Source organism: Trichosurus vulpecula, chromosome 2 (assembly GCF_011100635.1).
Source record: "Trichosurus vulpecula isolate mTriVul1 chromosome 2, mTriVul1.pri, whole genome shotgun sequence".
Classification (NCBI taxonomy): domain Eukaryota; kingdom Metazoa; phylum Chordata; class Mammalia; order Diprotodontia; family Phalangeridae; genus Trichosurus; species Trichosurus vulpecula.
This window is the reverse complement of record NC_050574.1, coordinates 126,883,882-126,902,283: the sequence shown is the minus strand read 5'-3', so window position 1 is coordinate 126,902,283 and position 18,402 is coordinate 126,883,882. Positions and strand designations below refer to the sequence as shown.

The 18,402-nt window shown below is 42.9% G+C and overlaps 1 protein-coding gene across 1 annotated transcript in view; it reads right to left on the bottom strand.

The window, feature by feature from the left end:
- BACE1 (beta-secretase 1) overlaps nucleotides 1-15,330 on the bottom strand; it is a 31,554-nt gene extending 16,224 nt beyond the window's left edge. Inside the window, exon 1 of the mRNA XM_036746004.1 lies at nucleotides 14,591-15,330. Within this exon, the coding sequence (XP_036601899.1) occupies nucleotides 14,591-14,833 (243 nt within the window). The 5' untranslated portion in view covers nucleotides 14,834-15,330. The remainder of the gene's footprint in view (nucleotides 1-14,590) is intronic.
- Nucleotides 15,331-18,402: the final 3,072 nt, after the last annotated feature.

Below are 18,402 nucleotides of genomic sequence, written 5' to 3'. Positions count from 1 at the left end.
ATCTAATGACTTATTTTTATTAGTTTGAAAAGTGCGCCTTGATTTACTTATCAATTAGTTTTTTTTCTTTCAATTTTGTTAATCTCTTCTTTGGTTTCCAATATTTCTATTTTTGTGTTTAGGGTATTTTTTTCTGGTTGTTGTTGCTCTGTTAGGTTGTTGTTGTTTTCTTTTGGTTGCATACCAAATTCATCAATGTATTCTTTCTCTTTTTTGTTGATGAAAATGTTTAGCAATATAAATTTTTTCTTAAAATTGTTCTGGCTAAATCTCAAGTTTTCATATGTTGTCTCATTGTCATTTTCTTTGTTTAAATTATCTATTATTTCTAATTTGTTCTTTGACCCACCAATTCTTTAGAATTAAATTATTTAGTCTCCATTTATGTTTGAACCCTTCCTTCAAAAGCCTTTTGTTGGTCATAATTTTTACTTTATTGTGGTCAGCAAATGATGCATTTCATGTCTGTGCTTTTCTGCATTTGTTTAAAGCTTAAAACCCTAAGAACATAGTTAATTTTTTAAAGGTGGTATGCAAAGCTAAGAAATATTCTCTTTCTGTTTCCATTCAGCAACTAACTACCTTTTGATCTATCATATCTAACTTTTCTGAATTCTATTCAGGTTTGAAACTTCTTTCTTGTTTATCTTTTTGTCAAATTGTCTATGTCTGAGAGAGGTACATTACAATTCCCAACTAGTATACTTTTGTGTGTCTCTTTCTCCCTGTAATTCAATGAGCTTCTCCTTTAAGTACTTAGAAGCTATGCCATTCATTATATACTTATTATACCCTAATATTTCATGTCATCTTCTTACCTCCTTCCCTTTCACCAGAACCACCCTTAGGAGTGGTTCTTACTTTGTGCTTTCTTGTCCCTCTTTCCTCCTTCTTTAGATGAAAATAAATATTAAGAATAGTTTTTTAAAGGGAAAAGTCATAAGATGGCAACCTGACGGTGTGTAAGTAGAGGGAGGGCATGGTGGAGGGTGGTTGCTGGCTTTACACATATGAGGCTCTGTTCCTGACATTCCTCCTTTTCTTGTCTGACAGAAACAGTCTTAAGCAGTTTTTCTCTTAGGTACCTCTGCCTTTACTCTGCCATTCTACCAATCCCTAGATGACTGGGTAGACCCAAGAGTCCCTATTTGGCTATTGCCTCTAGGTGCCCAGGGGACTGCTACTACAGGGTCAGGGGGAGGTCAGGGCCAGCCAACCAACAAACAAGCTCAACATAATCCCTGGGGGCTTCTCAGATGAGACCAGCTCCTGAGTAGGAAGAGCTAACAGGCTCCCATGGGGACAGATATATGCTTGGATGAGAGATGCACCTAGAGTTGGAAAGCTCAGGGTGTCCTTCCTCTCCAAGTCCCACCTGTCATGATTCTAATTCTTAGTCAGCAGATGAAAAATCACTGATGGCTCTGGGAGAAAAGGATGAAGGATAGCTCTGGGACAAATGGACAGGGTGACCTCCAGAGGTCACATGGATGAGCTGTGTTCCTGACAGCCCTTAATCTGGCCTGTAGAGATGAGAGCCTTGCCAGTTCTTAAAAGTTTTCCAGAAGACACTGCAGTCTCCCTTGGCAGCCTCTTCCAGTGTCTGTGAGTCTAACTCCAATTTTGCCTCCATTTTGTTTTGTCCTTAGGAGAGATGGTTAACAGCTGATTGCCCTGCCTTGTATAATAATCACACTCCAAACCATAGGTTTCTTTTAGCACATTCTGAAGCTCTGACAGGCAGGGCAGATTAATATTCTCTTCATTTTACAGAAGTAGAAATTAATACTCAAGAGGAGATGAACACAAAATCACATTTATGCATGCATCAAAATTGAGATGAGAACTCGTAAGTCTCAACTACTACCCCTCCACTCTGGTTTGGAGAAAGGTCTCTTTTTGGACCAATCGGGAAGAGCAGCTCAAATGAGAAACTGAAATTGAGAGAGAGGACAAATATTGAAGGTGAGGTAAGGGTTTAGCATGGACAACCCTGATGGTTGATTTCCAGATCCTCTACTCTCTTTCCTGCTTTGGTATCCTCCTAAAAGTTTTTCAAGTTTTTTTCTGCTGAAGCCAAGTGATCTTGGACTTTTTTTTCTCCTTTGTGGGCCTTCTCAGGACAATGGTCTCTGCTACCTGGGCTGCCTGGGAACTGTGGGCTTTTGAGATAATCCCATTTGCTTCCTTGAAGTGGAATTCCAAGACCCCAGCTACTTGCCTGAGACATGAACTTGGAGTCTGGTGGTTTGCACTGGCTAAGGGCAAACAGAGGGCACAGATGCAGCCTCTAGCCGAGAGCCCAGGGTTGCTGGGCCCAGTCCAAGTACCTTCCTCTCTCACTGAATCAGCTGACACCTAAGCAAACATGATCTTTTCCCAGAGTGTAGCCTCTGACTCAAAATCACAGAATTTCAGAGTTAAAAGAGATTTCAGTGGTTATTTGGTCCAATTCACCTCCCCTTAAAAGAATTCTCCCTATCACATATCCTACACGTGGTCACCCAATGATTGCTTGAATGCTTTCACTAAAGGCAAGGCTTTCTTCTTCCTCAAGACAGTCTTTCAAATCCTTCAAGACAGCTGTCATGCCCCACCTGACTCAGATCTCTAGGCTATCTCCTTCAACCTGTCCTCAAACAGCATGTCAAAAATGTCGACCTGGAGGCCCCTCCCAAGGGTGGCCCTAACCAGATTAGAATGTTATAGAGAAATGTTTAACAAAATAAATAAATAAATGAAAATACAATACAACATAATGTCAATTTGTGGTTTTTCTAAGTTAATATGTAGCCTGCAAGGCATCTCTTTCTATTTGAGTTTGATGCCACTGGACTAGAGGTCCTTTCTGGTTGCCTTACTTTGGAAATTCATCAGCTTATCAATGTCCTTCCTAAGTGCCAAATAAATGCCCATTGACTGACTGAACGACTGACTAAACAGTGTTGCCCAGAACTGAGCACAGTACTTCCAAACTGACCAGGTGGTTTGCTCAGACCAGTACAGTGGGATCACCTCTTTATTCCTATAATCTAAGATACACTTTACATACAGCCCAAGATTTCATTAGCTTTTTTTTGACTGCCACATCACACCTATTGACTTGTATCACACGAAAATGATAGAATGGTGAGTATGGAAATAGTAAGAGGGCACCTAGATGCCCTGGGTGAGCTCATTAAGCTGGGTGCCTGGGCGTGGAAATAAAACAGTCCCTTCATCCTAAAGGAGTCTGGGGGCATGAAGAAGGAACATGTACACGGCAGGGAGGAAATAAGAAATATCTACCAAGTAGATACAGTGATTTTGGTAGAGGGAGAACACAAACAACTAAAAGGATCAGAAAAGACCTCACCCAGGAAGCAGCACTTTGGTTTTAGCCTTGGGTGGAGCTAGGGATTCCAAGAGGGAGATTGTAGAAGGAGAGCATTGCAGGCATCGGAGGAACAGAATGTAGGATTGTAGGATTACCCTAAATGCATGTGCATGCACACGTGCACACACACTTAATTGTTTAAAACTGCACTAATACTGTGAACAGATTATATTTCCCAGTAGAATATATTCTATATCATTATAGTATTATTATATTCTAGTAGAATATAACAGAATATATTCCCCAGTAACTCCTTGTGGTTAGGAAATGTCTCATTTTTGTATTTGTTCCCAGAACCTAGCCAATGTCTGGCACAGAGCAGACCTTTAATAAATGCTTCTTGATTGAATGTTTGGGAGGAATGTCTAGCATAATGGTGGAAAGAATTGGTCTCAAATGGGGCAAATCTAGTAAGATGAAATTTAATAGGAGGCATATGTAAAATTTACTTTAAAAAAAGTCAACTGGATGGGTACAGAATAGAGGAGACAACAGAATATGTGAAAAAGGTCTGGGGTCTTTGTCTGTTCGCAAGTTCTCTTGTGCAACAGAATCCCTTTTCTCTTCCATTCTCCCAGGTGTGTAACCTTGGTGTATTCTGGACTCTTCACGTTCCCTCAGCCCCACTGATATCCATCCAATCAGTTGCCAAATCTTGCTTTTGCTATCTCTACATTTTTTTTGTATCTGACTTCATTCTATGCTCATAGTAACCCCTTTATCACCTTTCACCAGACTATTGCACAAATCTCCAAACCTATCTCCCTGCTTCAAGCCTTTCCCTATTCTAGTTCATTCTTTACACAGCTGCCAACATGGTTTTCCTTAAGTCAAATGACTGTGTCACTCCCACCCGTGATTTCATCTATACAGGGAGCTACCTGTGATAAGCTTCCTTTACAAATGTATTTTGGTACCATCTCTGTAACTTTGAAAGGTTGAATGACCTACCCAAGGTCACACAGCAGGATGTGTCAGAGATAGGACTTGCACTCAGGTCTTCCTGATTATGTGAGCTCACATCTCTATATACCATGCTTCCTCACATTTTGCCAAGAAAATTAAGACCAGATAGTTCAAGCTCCCTCATATCCCCAATTCTACATCTCAAATCCTCTCAAAATCATCCTCCATCTCTCCTACTCTGTTACAGCATCAGAGGATGAAGTGATCCTTCTTGATGAATCAGCTCCTCCTTGATCCTAACTTCTCCTGTTTCTTTTTAGGAGCCAACCTCTTCAATCATCTCCTCTGTCTCTCTAGCCTTTAATTTCTCTAACCATTGGCCTCTTCCTTGCTGCCTTACATACATACTCCACTCTCCCCCACTCTTAAAAATCCTTCTCTTGACCTTGCCATTGCTTTAAGTTTTCGTCCACTGCTGAGATTTTTCTAAAAAAAAAAAAAGATGTCTTTCATCATTACCTCCAATCCCTTACTTCCCACTCACTGCTCAACCCTTTGGAGTCTGGCTTATGACCATACTGCTTGACTGAAGCTGATCTCTCCAAGGTTACCAATGCTTTCTTGATGATCAAACCCAGTACTCTTTTCTTAGTTCCCAGCCCTCTTTACTTCTTTACAGTGTTAAGCACAGTTAGCTCACCCCTTCTCCTGCATAGTCTCTCCTCCTTAGATTTTTTGTGCTGCTATACTCTCCTTCTTCTTCTGACTGCTCCTTCTCAGTCTCCTTTGTTGAATCCTTATCCATCTCCTGGTCCCTCTTGTGGATATACTACAAAGCTTTGTCCTGGGTATTCTTTCCTCTTCTGTTCTCTCTTTCTGTGTCTCTGTCTTCATCTGTCTGTCTCTGTCTCTCTTTCTCTCTGAGTGATCTCATCAGTTCCCAAGGGTTCAGTTATCATCTATGCGTTTGCCTCCCAAATCAACATATCCAGTCTTCATCTCTCTCCTGAGCAGTTCTACCTGCTGGACATCACCTGGATGTTACATAGGCATCTCAAAATCCACATACCCAAAGCAGAACTTCCCTTCTCCCTACAAGCCTCCTCTCTTCCTAACTTCTTTGAGGGCACCAGGCTTCTTCCAATCACTTAGGTTTGCCACCTTGGAATCATTTTTGACTTTTTACTCTTTCTTACCCCCTACCATTCTGGACAGTCAGTTGCCAAATCTTAATGATTAGGCCTCCATTGCATTTCTCTATCATTCCCATCTGTTCCCTTCTCTCTATTCACATGACCACCATCTTAGTTCAGGCCTTCATGATTTCTCATCTGGACTATTGCAATAGCTTCCTAATTGGTCTACTTACTTCAAGACTCTGCCTTTCTCCAATCTATCTTCCATACAACTGCCAATTAATATTCCTGAAGCATGGGTCTGGCCATGTCACTCTAAAATAAAGGATGAACAACAATGTCTGTAGGAGAAACTTCAATGGCTCCCTATTGTCTCTCGGACATAGTGCAAGCTCCTCTATTAGGCATTTGAAGCCCCATATAATCTGGAAACAACATGTTTTTCTAGATTGATTTCTGTCAGTTGGTCAGTCAACAAACATCTATTAACTGCCAACTATGTGCCAAGTATAAGGGACACAAAATAGGATCTTACAATCTAATAGGTGAGACAAGCAAATACATACAAACAAGCTATATACAGGATGAATGGCAAATTGTTAAGAAAGAAATGACACTAGAATTAAGCCCTCAACCCTTCTTACTCTACTTTGTAGCCAAGTTAGCCTATTTGCAGTTCCCCAGCTACAACATCTCCAGCATCTGGCCCCTTACACGGATTGATCCTTACGCTTGGAATGGGCTGCCTTCCCACTTCTTCATCTTGGAATCCATAGTTCCTTTTATGGCTTAACTTGAGGGACACCTCCTTCCAACATGAGGCATTTCCCTATTCCCCTACTTGTTAGTGCTCCCTCCACCTCAAAATGACATTTATTTTGTAGACATTTTGCATTTTCTTATCTGTATAGATATTGTTTCCTCTTAGTATAATGCAGTCTTGACAGCAGAGACTGTTTCATTTTTTTGTCTTTCGATCCCCAGCACCTAGCCTAGTATCTTGCGCCCAGTAGGTACTTAATGAATGCATGTTTAAGTTAATTGAATTTCGTGGCAGCCAAAACCAAACAAAATTAACATGATTTTAGGCTGCATTTAGAGAGGCAAAGTATTAAGAACAAGTGAGATGATAGTTTTACTATCCTCTTTTCTGGTCAAACTCCACATCTGGTGTATTGTGTTTCTAGGAGATCCCAACATCCATGAAATCACATCAGTACAAAGCAACAACAATAAGAAATGATTGAGTGGAACAGGATGAAGAGGCATAGATGAATTGTAATCTACATTTTGGGAAAGAATACGGCCATCAGCGAGGTTACAAATCCACTGAAGTAAGTATTCAACTAAAGGAGGTATCATTATTACCTTTAAGGAGCTCTATGAAAAAAATTAATTAAAATGAAGAACACCCTAACGAACCAATAAAAAAGAGAAAAAGAGATGCCACCTCCTCTGCTAATCACTGCTATAGTCAGGAAAATGTAGTCTATCCTTAATTTTGCAAAATGCAGGGATGTTGTTTCTATCTTGCCCTATTCTTAGTTAAAATACACCTTATCTTTGAGGGGGGAAGGGGTTACAACTGAATTTTGCACCTTTGTGATTCCTAAAACTCAGGTCTGACCATTATTACCCTGCTATCCAATAAATTCCCGTGGCTTCCTTTTACCTCTAGGATAAAACTTCAATTTGGCTTTCATAGCCTTTTGTAACTTGCCACCACCACCCTGGCCCCCCCTCACCCCCCCACCCCAGCCTTCTTATCCTTATGCGCCTCCATAACCTCTATGACTCAGTGACATGACACTGGCCTCCTTAATATTCCATGAACATAACACCTCTCTTCTCCCTCCAGGTTTTTTCAGTGGCTAACCGTGGCTAAAATGGTCTCCCTCCTCATCTCTACCTCCTATCTTTCCTGCCTTCATTCAAGACTCAACTAAAATCCTTCTCTAGTCCTCTATAATTTTATTGCCTTCCCCTTGAGATTACTGTTGTTGTTCGGTTGTTGCAGTTGTATCTGACTCTTTGTCACCCCCTTTGGGGTTTTCTTGGCAAAGATACTGGAGTGGTTTGCCATTTCTTTCTCCAGCTCATTTTAAAGATGAGGAAACCGAGGCAAACACAGTTAAGCGACTTGCCCACAGTCAAATAGCTAGTAAGTGTCTGAAGCCAGATTTGAACTCAGGAAGAGGAGTCTATCCACTGTGTTACTCACCTGCCCCTTGAGATTACCCCTAATTTATTTTGTAGGCAGCCTGTTTGCATGTTGTCTCCCCCATTAGACCCTGAGCTTCTTGACAGTAGGGACTGGTTTTTGCTTTCTTTGTACTCCAAATATGTCTGGCACATAGGCTTAGTAAGTGCTAGTTGACTGAATGACTGAATGACTTAGGTATCCATAGGCCCTGTAAGAGATACAACTTGTGGGAGGTGGGAAGGGAGGAAAGGTCCCTGGACCTGAAGAGTACAGTCATAATACTTGATGACTGAAAGACTGTCTCTTAACTGCAGAAGGTAGGATGGCACTGAGTGGTGAGAAGTGATCTACAAGGGAAATAGACTGGAAGGATATGGATGGATTAGCGTAGGCTGGGAAAGAAAACAATTGAGAAGATCTGAGTCCACTATGGAGCTTTTCCAGAGTCCCTGGGTTGTGGAGGGTGAAACAGGACCTAAGAATTCTGGTATCTAGTCAGACAGGATCCCCCTGAGATGTTTCCAAATGAATCCCAGAACTTCCTAGCTCTACAGGGCTTTGCTTTCCCTTTTGCAGAAGCTACCTGGCATCTCCTCATGGGTCTGAATGGTTGCAGGAGAAGGAGTTCCAATATGGTCCTTTTCCTGAAAAGGTAGAACTTGAATGGCATGCCTCACAGTGAGGATTGTTTTCATGCCCAGAAAAATGGCTTGGTTGCCATCCTTCGTTCCCACGTTGCTCTCTGTGCCATCACTGCCTGGAGAAGCCTTCCCAGCAGAGACAGCTGCCCTGATATTGGTGGGTGGAAGTGGTACCCATTTCACGTTCCTTAGTTTCTAATTTTAAGTTTCTGCTTTGCTTTTCTGAATTCTAGCTTTTAACCAGTGAAACCTGGTCATTTCTTGTCTTTCTATGACCTCTTTATTTCCTGACCCTGAGCCCTAGAAGAAATAACAAACTTTCTTTATCTTGTCTTCTAGCTGAAATGCCTCCACATTAAACTCCGGCTATGATGACTCTGGAGACTGCTAGGTAGCTCAGTGGATAGAGCACTGTGTCTGGAGTCAGGAAGACCTGAGCTCAAATCTGGCCTCAGACACTCACTAGCTGTGTGACCCTGGGCAAGTCACTTAACTTGTGTTTGACTTAACTCACTGGAGAAGGAAATGACAAATCACTCCAGTATCTTTGTCAAGAAAACTCTATATAGGATCACAAAGAGGTGGATACAACTGAACAGCGACAACATGATGACTTTGGAAGTACAGCTGAGGCAGATCTCATCTGAGTAAAGCAAATTAAGATGTCAGTGAGACCACTTCAGGTATACTAACCACTGATTAAGATTCTGGAGTCCTAGGTTCAAATCATGGGATTATAGGATTTAGAATTGGAAGGACTGTAGAAGATACTTTGAAATAGATGTTTCACAGGACTTTAAACACAAGTCCAATACTGAACTCATCTTTTCCCAAATTCACCTCTTTTCCAAATTTCCTTATTTTTGTCAAGGGTGCCACCATCCTTCTAGTCATCCAGGTTTTCAACCTGGATTTCCAATGTCATTTTCTGCTCCTCATGCTCTCACCCCAAATATCTACAACATCTCTCAGATACATCCCCTTTTCTCTGCTCATGAGGCTACCAACCTGGTTCAGGCCCTCACTCCCTCTTACCTAGACTATTCAATAGCCTCTTAATGTGTTTCCCTCAAGGCCCTTCCCTTTCTAATGCATCCTCTCCACCAGTGGCATCAAACTAAATGAGAAACACGGGCCACTATGTTGTACATAATGACCCCTATGGGCTGGCTGCATACTGACTTAGTCTTAAAATGTAATATTATCTATGTCTTATTGTATTTTTATTCATTTTGTTCAATAGTTCCCAATTACATTTTAATTTGGTTTGGTCACACTGAGGAGTGTGACTCTTGAGTGGCCACTGTGTACTTGACACCTCTGCTCTACACAACTGCTAAATTAATGTCCTAAAGAATAGGATGACCTTGTCATCCCCCCTACTTAATAAATTCCCTTAGCTCCCGATTACTTTTGTTGTTACTCAGTCATTTCAGTCATGTCCAAATCTTCATGAGCCCTTTTGGGGTTTTCTTGGCAAAGGTTCTGAGTGGTTTGCCCTTTCCTTCTCCAGTTCATTTTACAGATGAAGAAACTGAGGCAGACATGGTTAAGTGACTTACCCAGGATCATCTAGCTAGTAAGTGTCTGAGATCACATTATCTTTCCCCCTTTCTGCCTTTTGAAACTCTTACTTTCCTTAGAGACTCGGCTCACTGACCACCTTCTGTGGAAGACTTTTCCTGGTCCCCTCGTACTCCTAGTACATTCCCTCCTAAGATTATTTTGAATTTACTTTATAGGTATCCGTATATATGCCTGTATGTGTACTTATTCTCTCCCCCATTAGAATATAAATTCCCCAAGGGCAAGGATCACTTTGTTCTTGTCTTCCTACCTATAGGTCTAGAAACAGTGCCTGGCATAGAGAAAGCACGTAATAAATGCATTTTGCTTGGTTGATCTGGCCTAACCTCATTTTACAACTGAGGAAACTGAGGTCTAGAGATAGGGTGACTGGCCACAGAGTTTATAGCAGATGTCAGGCTTAAATCCAGGTCTGCTGATTCCAGATCCAGCGATCTTTTAACTATAGTGTACTGCCTGCCCTTCCACTAACCTCCTTTATGACTTCGGGCAAGTCACTTGATCTTTCTGGGCGTTGTTTTCCAAATGCCTTTCTGACCTTCTCAGAGACCTTCCAGTTGATGATTTAATCATGCTCTCTGACATTAGTTGTGTGACATCTAGATCAGATAGGGAACCATCTGCTTTGGTTAATTCAGAAGGTAGAAATTCTAGATCTTTGTCACCAGCAGGTCTCTAACCTTATGGGAGTGACAGTTGTGTAATGAATTAAAGTCAGATTCATCTAAACTAAAACCAGTTAATACTTTCTCCTGAACCAGTCCCATATCTCCAGCTACTAACACATCCACCATTACTTTATACCTAAAACTGAACCCATCATCTTTTACTGCACCAAAGAATCATCTCCCCCCGCTGACTTCCTTATTTCTGCCGAAGGAATTAGTATCCTAGACGCCAGTCTTTTTCATTCTTTCCTCTCCTATTTCCTCATGTCCAAATCCTATCCATTCTTCCTTTGACAAGTCTCCTGAAGAGTGACATGTCCAAAGTATATGGATTCTAAAAAATAAAATAAAAAGATTGAAATGTCCGTATCATTTGACCTAATGAACACACTGCTAGGCATATATTCCAGGGAGGTAAAAAATAGAAAGAAAAGTTCGAATATACACCAAAATGTTCAAAGTAGCACTTTCTATAGTAGCAAAGAACCAGAAACAAAGTAGATACCCATTGATTAGTGAATGGCTAAGCAAATTATGAAATATGAATAGAATGGAATATTACTGCACATTAAGAAATAATACCTGGGGCAGCTAGGTGGCACAGTGAGTAGAGCACCGGCCCTGGAGTCAGGAGGACCTGAGTTCAAATCCAGACACATATACTAGCTGTGTGACCTTGGGCAAGTCACTTAACCCCAATTGCCCTACCTTCCTCCCTAAAAAAAAGAAATAATACCTATGAAGAAAACAGTGAAGCATGAAAAGACTATATGAACTGATGTAAAGTCACCAGAACCAAGATAGCAGTACTGCAGGGGTTGAGAACCTGAGGCCTCAAGGCTACATGTGGCCCTCTAGGTCCTCAAGTGCAACCCTTTGACTGAATCCAAACTTCACAAGACAAATCCCCTCAGCTGTGAAGCCTTCTTTGACTACCCCCTGCCCACAGTAACAATTCCCTCCTCTGAACTCCTGTATCATGAATTAGAAATGCCACTCACTATCCTTATGGTTTCATGTTTAAGAGTATCTTATTTTCCAAATAGATTATAAGCTCCATGAGGGCAAGGGCCATGTTTTGATTTCTTTGAAACTCTCTATTAGGTACTTGTAGTGGCTAATCTAGAACTTTATACGTGGTAACCACTCAAATATCTACTGTTGGTTTATGTACCTATCACCTTTACTTTTTCAAAGGGTTCTCACATCTATTTTTATAGTTTTATACTCAAAATGACCCAATAAGGGAAGCCACAAATTATAATTCCAGTTTCAGAGATGGGACAATTGAGAATCAGAGGATGGAGTGATTTGCCTAAGGGAGGACTAGGATCTTCTGAATCCTAGGACAAAGCTCTGGTAATTAGGCTTCATTCTCTAGGCTCCTTCATCATCATCCTCTTATTTGCTCTGACAATGCCCCCTCTCCCTCTGATCTCTCAAACCCATTGCTATAAAGTGGCATTGCCCATTGTGGGTAACAGGCTTGGTTCTTATCTTGGAGACCTACCAGAGCCATATATATAGGGCTTTGGCATCCCTTGACCCCTGGAAGTACAATGTGTCGGAGCACTTAACTTGATGTGAAAAGAGACAGAAACTGGGATTCTCTTTTGATTTCAACTACTTATGTGTTATGTGTTACAGAGTAGGAGCTCAGTTTCTCCATCTGTAAAATGGAGGGAAAGTTTCCTTCCTCTCAGTTACTAAAAGTACCAAGGAGATCATAGATCTTAATATATTTGCAAGGTGAAGCTACAGTGCCAGTGTTACTTTGTGTCTCTCTGTCACCTGGGGTCTTAAAGCAGGACAGTGACCTTTGAGTTCACTTTCATCTTCTCATTTCCCGCCTGGCTATACTTCTTTGGACTTCTCCCACATGTCCCCAGGAACCTCACCATCTTGCAATACCACATCAGCCTTGGTACTCACACCCTTTGCCCTTGGGAACCCTCTGAATGGATGGCAGAGTGGAGAGTTCCTCCCAAAACCTCCCCATTTAAGGAGGTTAACACGCCTGAGGCCAACCATCTTTTCATTTTACATCTGTCGGCCCTCCTTTGGACTTCTCTATCAGCTCCCCCTCCCCACCCCTAACTCTGTACCTTCCCCCCATCTTTTTAACTTTCTTTTATGGATAGTTTCCCTCATTAGAGTGTAAGCTCTTTGCACAGTGCTTGTGGCACATATAGGTACTTCCTAAATGTTTGCTGACTGACTCCTTGGAGTAATTGGCAGGACGAGAATACTACTTTTCCTCGGATAAGAGATTTTTCCAGAGGAAGTATCAGTGCTCATAGGAAGTAGAAAAGAACAAGAAAGTGACACAGCACGAAGGCAAGAATCAGTTTTAGGAGACTAGGCTTAATTTGACCCTGGGCAGGTCAAAGAGAAGCTTAAGTTTCTCTTTGAATGCTGTTAGAGAAGTTCTGGACAGTTCAGAAGACACCACCTCTTCTCCCCCAACTCCCCATACAAACACACACATACACACACATTCATGCAAATACCCCCCACCCCTTACAAACACACCATCAAATATACACACAATGGTATACATACATACACGCAAGACCCTCCATGGAAAAAACACTGGTACAAACAGAAATAGCCAGAGATTTCCCACGGCCTGTACGTGGAAGTATGTATAGATATGCACACAATCACAGACATATGTAAGCACACATAGCCATGCAGACACATGTGTACAGGTACACCCACACAGGCAGGCAGACTGGGTCATAGTGCCTGCCCCATGCACAGGTACACATATATGTTCAAACTTTATCACTTGCAGAATCACAAAATTTGAGAGTTGGAAGAGTGAGGTCTTTCTCAGTCCACCCAGGCCAACTGATACATGAAAGGGATCCCCATGATTATATACCCAACAAGTGGTTGTCCAGCCTTTGCCTACAAGGATGCAGCAGATTTTATCTTCAGCACCCACCTTGAATTACCCTGACCATCCAGCAGGATCAGTGAAATCCTGCATTACTGTTTCTCCCCTTACCTCCCACCTCATTCCTCCCCATGCACACACTTCTCTACCTGCCCTCCAGGGGTCTCCTTCTCACAGGGAGAGGCCCTGCCCACCTATAGGGATGCTGGCTCCTTTCCCATAGTTTGTCCTTTCCCTAGTCTGAGGGCTCTGTTATCCTCTGGCCTATTCTCTGGAGGATGTGGGGATGGGGGTGGGGCTGGTCATGGAGCTCAGGGTAAGGGGGAGGGAGAGACTACAGAGGGAATAGTCATAGGATGGGAAACTCCAGGCTGGAACCTCCAGCGCTTGGCAGAGGCCAGCCGGGATCTCCCAAGCCTGGGTCTTATTGTAGTTCTGATGTTGGGAGGAAGCAAAGGAGGGAAAGACAGAAAAAGAAGGATCCATTTTGTTCTCCAGTTCCCATGGCTCCTGGGATGTGAGGACTAATGGTCAGAGCCCCAGGTTTCATTTGCCTCCCTCCAGCTTTAAGTCTCTCATCTTAGGATCCCCTCAGGAATCCCATGAGTCAAGTGGTTGAGATGAAGGGAGAAGAGATGTGTGAGACAGAGGGGCACCCAAGCTTGAGCCAATCTGAGAAAGGAAGGAGGGAGGGCTAACACCTGTTCAGAAACCAGACAAAGATACCAAATGTCCTTTACCCGGAATCACCAGTGAACCACCTAGCCTAGGGTTGGGGGAGCAGGGGAGTGGCAGTGGATAGGACACTAGAACAGAGAAAGTATAACCTGAGGCTGGTAGCATTTTGTTTTAAAAATTTAAAAAGAAAACAAAGTGCGAGATTAGTCTGCACCTCTTCTTATCATAGAAAAGGTGGGAAGTGGTGGATACAGATTGCACCCTCCCCAAAAAAATGAATGGTGTGTGTCTCGGAGGAAGGAAGGTTAGGCTATTAATTTCCTAGCCTTCCACCACATCTCCCTAAAGTTACTGCCTCCAGTTAGCCGACTAGTTCTTCAGCCCTCTCAAATAGCCCTCACCAACATCTGGAAAGTTGGGGCTGGGATGGGGGAGCAGTACCCTGGAGGACGAGGCAAGGAGGGGAAGGTTGGGACAGAGGGATGCTTCTTACCGTCTGTGGAGGACTGCCCACTGTCATTTCCACGTAGTAGCCTTGACCAGACTTGCCCCTCAGGTTGTCCACCATCTCTACGAAACTGCTTCTGTGGTTGGGCTCATCTAGTTCCTCGATGGCCTCCCGAGGCAGCCGGAGACCCAAGGGAAGGCCACTCTTCAGGGGGAGCCGGATTCCTGGCTGGGTGCACAGCACCCCTGAGCCCATCCATAGCAAGAGCCAGGGCAGGACTTGAGCCATGATGCCTCCAACCCCCTCAGTCCCTCTCTAGATCCCTCTCCTCCCCTTTTCTCCACCCCCCTCCCCCCTCCCCCCTCCCCAACTCTTTGGGTGGTGGTGATGGGCAGGCTTCTTAGGAAAGGTAGCCCAGAGGCATTAGGATCCCACACCCAGCAGGATCACTCAGCTGCCCTCATGCTTCAGGCTTCGGGCATAGGACAGAGAAAGAAATTTCCTGAGTGCGAGAGAGAGTGCCCAGCGCCACATCTAGACAGGCATGCAGCCCCATCAGGCATCTGGAAGGGGGAAGCTCAGGGCCCCTGGGGGGTAAGAGTGCTGGGCATGTTGAGCAGATAGGTTTCTTTCTTGTCTTCTCGGTAGACGTCAGCATGAGCAGGTGGTAGGGGAGGTGGCAGGGGCTGCTTGGGGCTCTAGGCTCCTACAACCTTCATTTTCTGGTCAGGCCCCCATAATCCCCCAGCTCCCATCCAGGCTGGGAAGGCGGAAAGACTTGTGGCGGCTGCTGTCAAAGCCAAAGGGTTTTTGCTTTTCCCGGGGATTCCTGGGAAGTGTAGTCTTCCCCTGACAGCCAGCCCAGCTTCCGGGGCAAGTTAGGCAGTCTTGGATGCCCTCTGCTGAGAAGAAACCAACTCTTTCGGGAGGCTGGGAGGCAAAAGTTTATTTTGGCCTTGGAAGGCAGGGAGGGGTCAGCAAAGAGGAGAAAAACGGTACCAAGCAAAAGCTCTCTGCTCGTTGGTGTTAATGGCGAGAACAGCTGGCCCAGGACAAAAAGGGGAAGTTTGGGGTGTCTCAGACTTTCTTGCTTTGTAACTTTTCCCTTGCATGCCCACCGTATCAAAATTTCTTCTTGGATACTCCACAGATAGCTGAAAGTGTTACCGCCTTTCTTGTTTATATGACTATGATTATTATTATTAACCTTATTAACAATAATTCAGCTTACAGAGTTGTGTGAATGTGAGTTATTACTAACTATAAAAAGACGGTTAATGATGATAATAAAAATCATAAAGAATAAACTTAAATTAAAGAGAAGATTCAACTAGAATATGAGAAGTCAGGAGGAAGCTAGTTAGGGCTTTTCTGCTGTCTTTAAAATTGTGGGGAATGCTATAGGTAATCCACCACTTGGGTGTTCTTCAATAGTCACTATTTAATTTTGAAGCCGGTTAGCAAGGTATAGAGGAAAGCCCCCTGCATTTGAATCAAGATTTGCAAGATAAATTAGTCATCGAAGGGTGATTTCAGCTCTTTGAGAGCTCCGGGAAGTCCTGCTAAGCTAAAAGCAGAGCTGCTGATAAACTTATGACTTGCCTGGAGGGTAAGTTCTTTCTTTAAAATGTTAAGGGGAAAACCAGGGGAAGTGGTATTCTGGCCTCGAAAGATTGCAGATTGAGAGTTCTAAATGCTTTACAAATATTATCTCTCACAACAATCCTGTGAGGTAGGTCCTATTATGATCTTCATTTTGCAGTTGAAGAAACTGAGGCAGACTGACTTGCCCAGGGTCCCACTGTGCCATCCAGCTTTCTCATGGAATGGACCATAGAAGTCACTTCATCCATTCATCTTCTTTTTCAGAGGTCCAGGGAGATTAAGCAATTTGCTCAAAATCACAGAGGTAGAAAGTGGTAGAGATAAGATCTGAACCTCAATCTTTTGATATCAAATCCAACATTTTTTTCCACTGTAAACTGGGATTGTGATAGTACCTGTGATAGTGAGATAGGGATACCGAGAGTCCCTGTGATTTGGCTGATCCAAGCAACAGTCAGGAGAAAATTCTTACCAATGCAGGTTAGCACGTTTTCTGCAATTTTGGATCTTAGAGACCAGCCAGAACAGAGAAGTTAAGGAACCTGTTCAGGGACACTCAGTCAGTGTGTTTCAGAGGTGAATTCTGAAAGGAAGTCTTCCTGGCTCCAAGGCTAGTTCTCTGTCTACTTGTAACAGCAGCCGTACTGGCACACCCAGGATGGCTGCTAGTGCGGGTTCTTTTATCTGCTTTACTAAGGAAAGACAGCTGTTTCAGGGGTCAACAATCTTTCTTTTTTAATCACATAAAATACAAAACAGGAAATACAGAAAAGAGAAATAAAGAGCAACAGACAGGGCTCTACTGCCTGAATCAAAGCTTTACATCCATCACTGAATCAAGAGAGCCTTTACCTTTGAGAAGTTGGGGAGCTCTGAACATACGGCCACTCAGAGTCTCCGCCAGGGAATCACAACATCTTTCTTATAAGGGCACCCCCAAAGCAAAAGCTCACCTCTCAATATATATATATACTTTCAGCTAATAGGCTCAGAGACAGAAGGCATCACAACCTCATTGCCTAATTAGCTTACTAACAAAAGGTATGCAAGCCTTCCTATAAGCAAGCTTCCCTTAATGGGTTCCACATGAGGCCTATTAATGGGCCGGAAGATCTTACACCCCAACATTAACATTACACCACTCTACTCCAAGGTAGTAGTTGCTAAAGTGGAATGGTAGAAACTTCAGGGGAAAGTAACCACTTATTCTACTCCATCCTAGAGTTTGTGTTAGAAGAGGAGGAAGCCAGGCACAGTCTGATTTGCATCCTGGATTTTGGGAGAGTGTGTTTCAGATAGTCCAGAGGAAGGACAAGAAATCAAGCCAGGAGAGGTTTGAAGTTCTCAAGAATGAAATTCTAAAAATATATATATATATATAAAAAAACAATCAGCTATATGGTTGTTATCCCAATCAAAAGAAAAAAGTAGGAGAGCTGACTGGAGAGACTGATATGAATGCCCAGGGAATTTAACAACCAGCTCAGACTTTTAAAGGAGAACAGAAGATGGAAGTAAGGGTAGATGACAGAAGATGAACGAGTGTGGCAGGAGCCTTGTAAGAATAATGTCAGGAACGCTAAAGCTCACTGTAAGTTGAAGCTGCTGAAAGAACAATGGACAACGACTTTTTTAAGGCTTGGTTTGGAAGCAGGAGGAAGATCAAAGAAGGGATGAGATCATTGTGCAGATGGATTGGATATAGAAAAAGGAAGAAGTATTTGGAGATACTTCTTGTTTTCCCTATCAATGAAAATTATCTCTGAACTGGAAAGAAGGGCTCCAGATGGTTAAGAGGGGACTTGAGTAGTCATAGCAATGATAGCAATGATATCAGTAAGGACATTTGCATGGCACAAGGTACCTTTGAGAGGCAGCGTGGAATAGTGGGTAGGTGGGCTGTGGAGACAGGAAGCCCTCATTTCAAGTCCTGTCCATAGTACGTGCTAGGTGTGTGACCCTGGACAAGTCATTCAATCTCTTAGTATTTCAGGTAACTTTCTAAGATTGCAAGTTAGATAAATTTTGATAACATTACTACTCTGCATCCATAGGGAAGGGGGACCACGGCAATTGTCATCAAGCACTTCACAGGCCAAGGAAGAGGGCTCAGATTTGTTCTGTTTGGCCCCAGAGGGCAAAATCAGGAGCAAATATAAGTTTGGTGTAGGAAAAATTTCTTAACGATTAGAGCTATAGGAAAGTATAATGGGTTGCTTCAGAATAGAGTAGGTTTCTCCTCACTGGCTCGA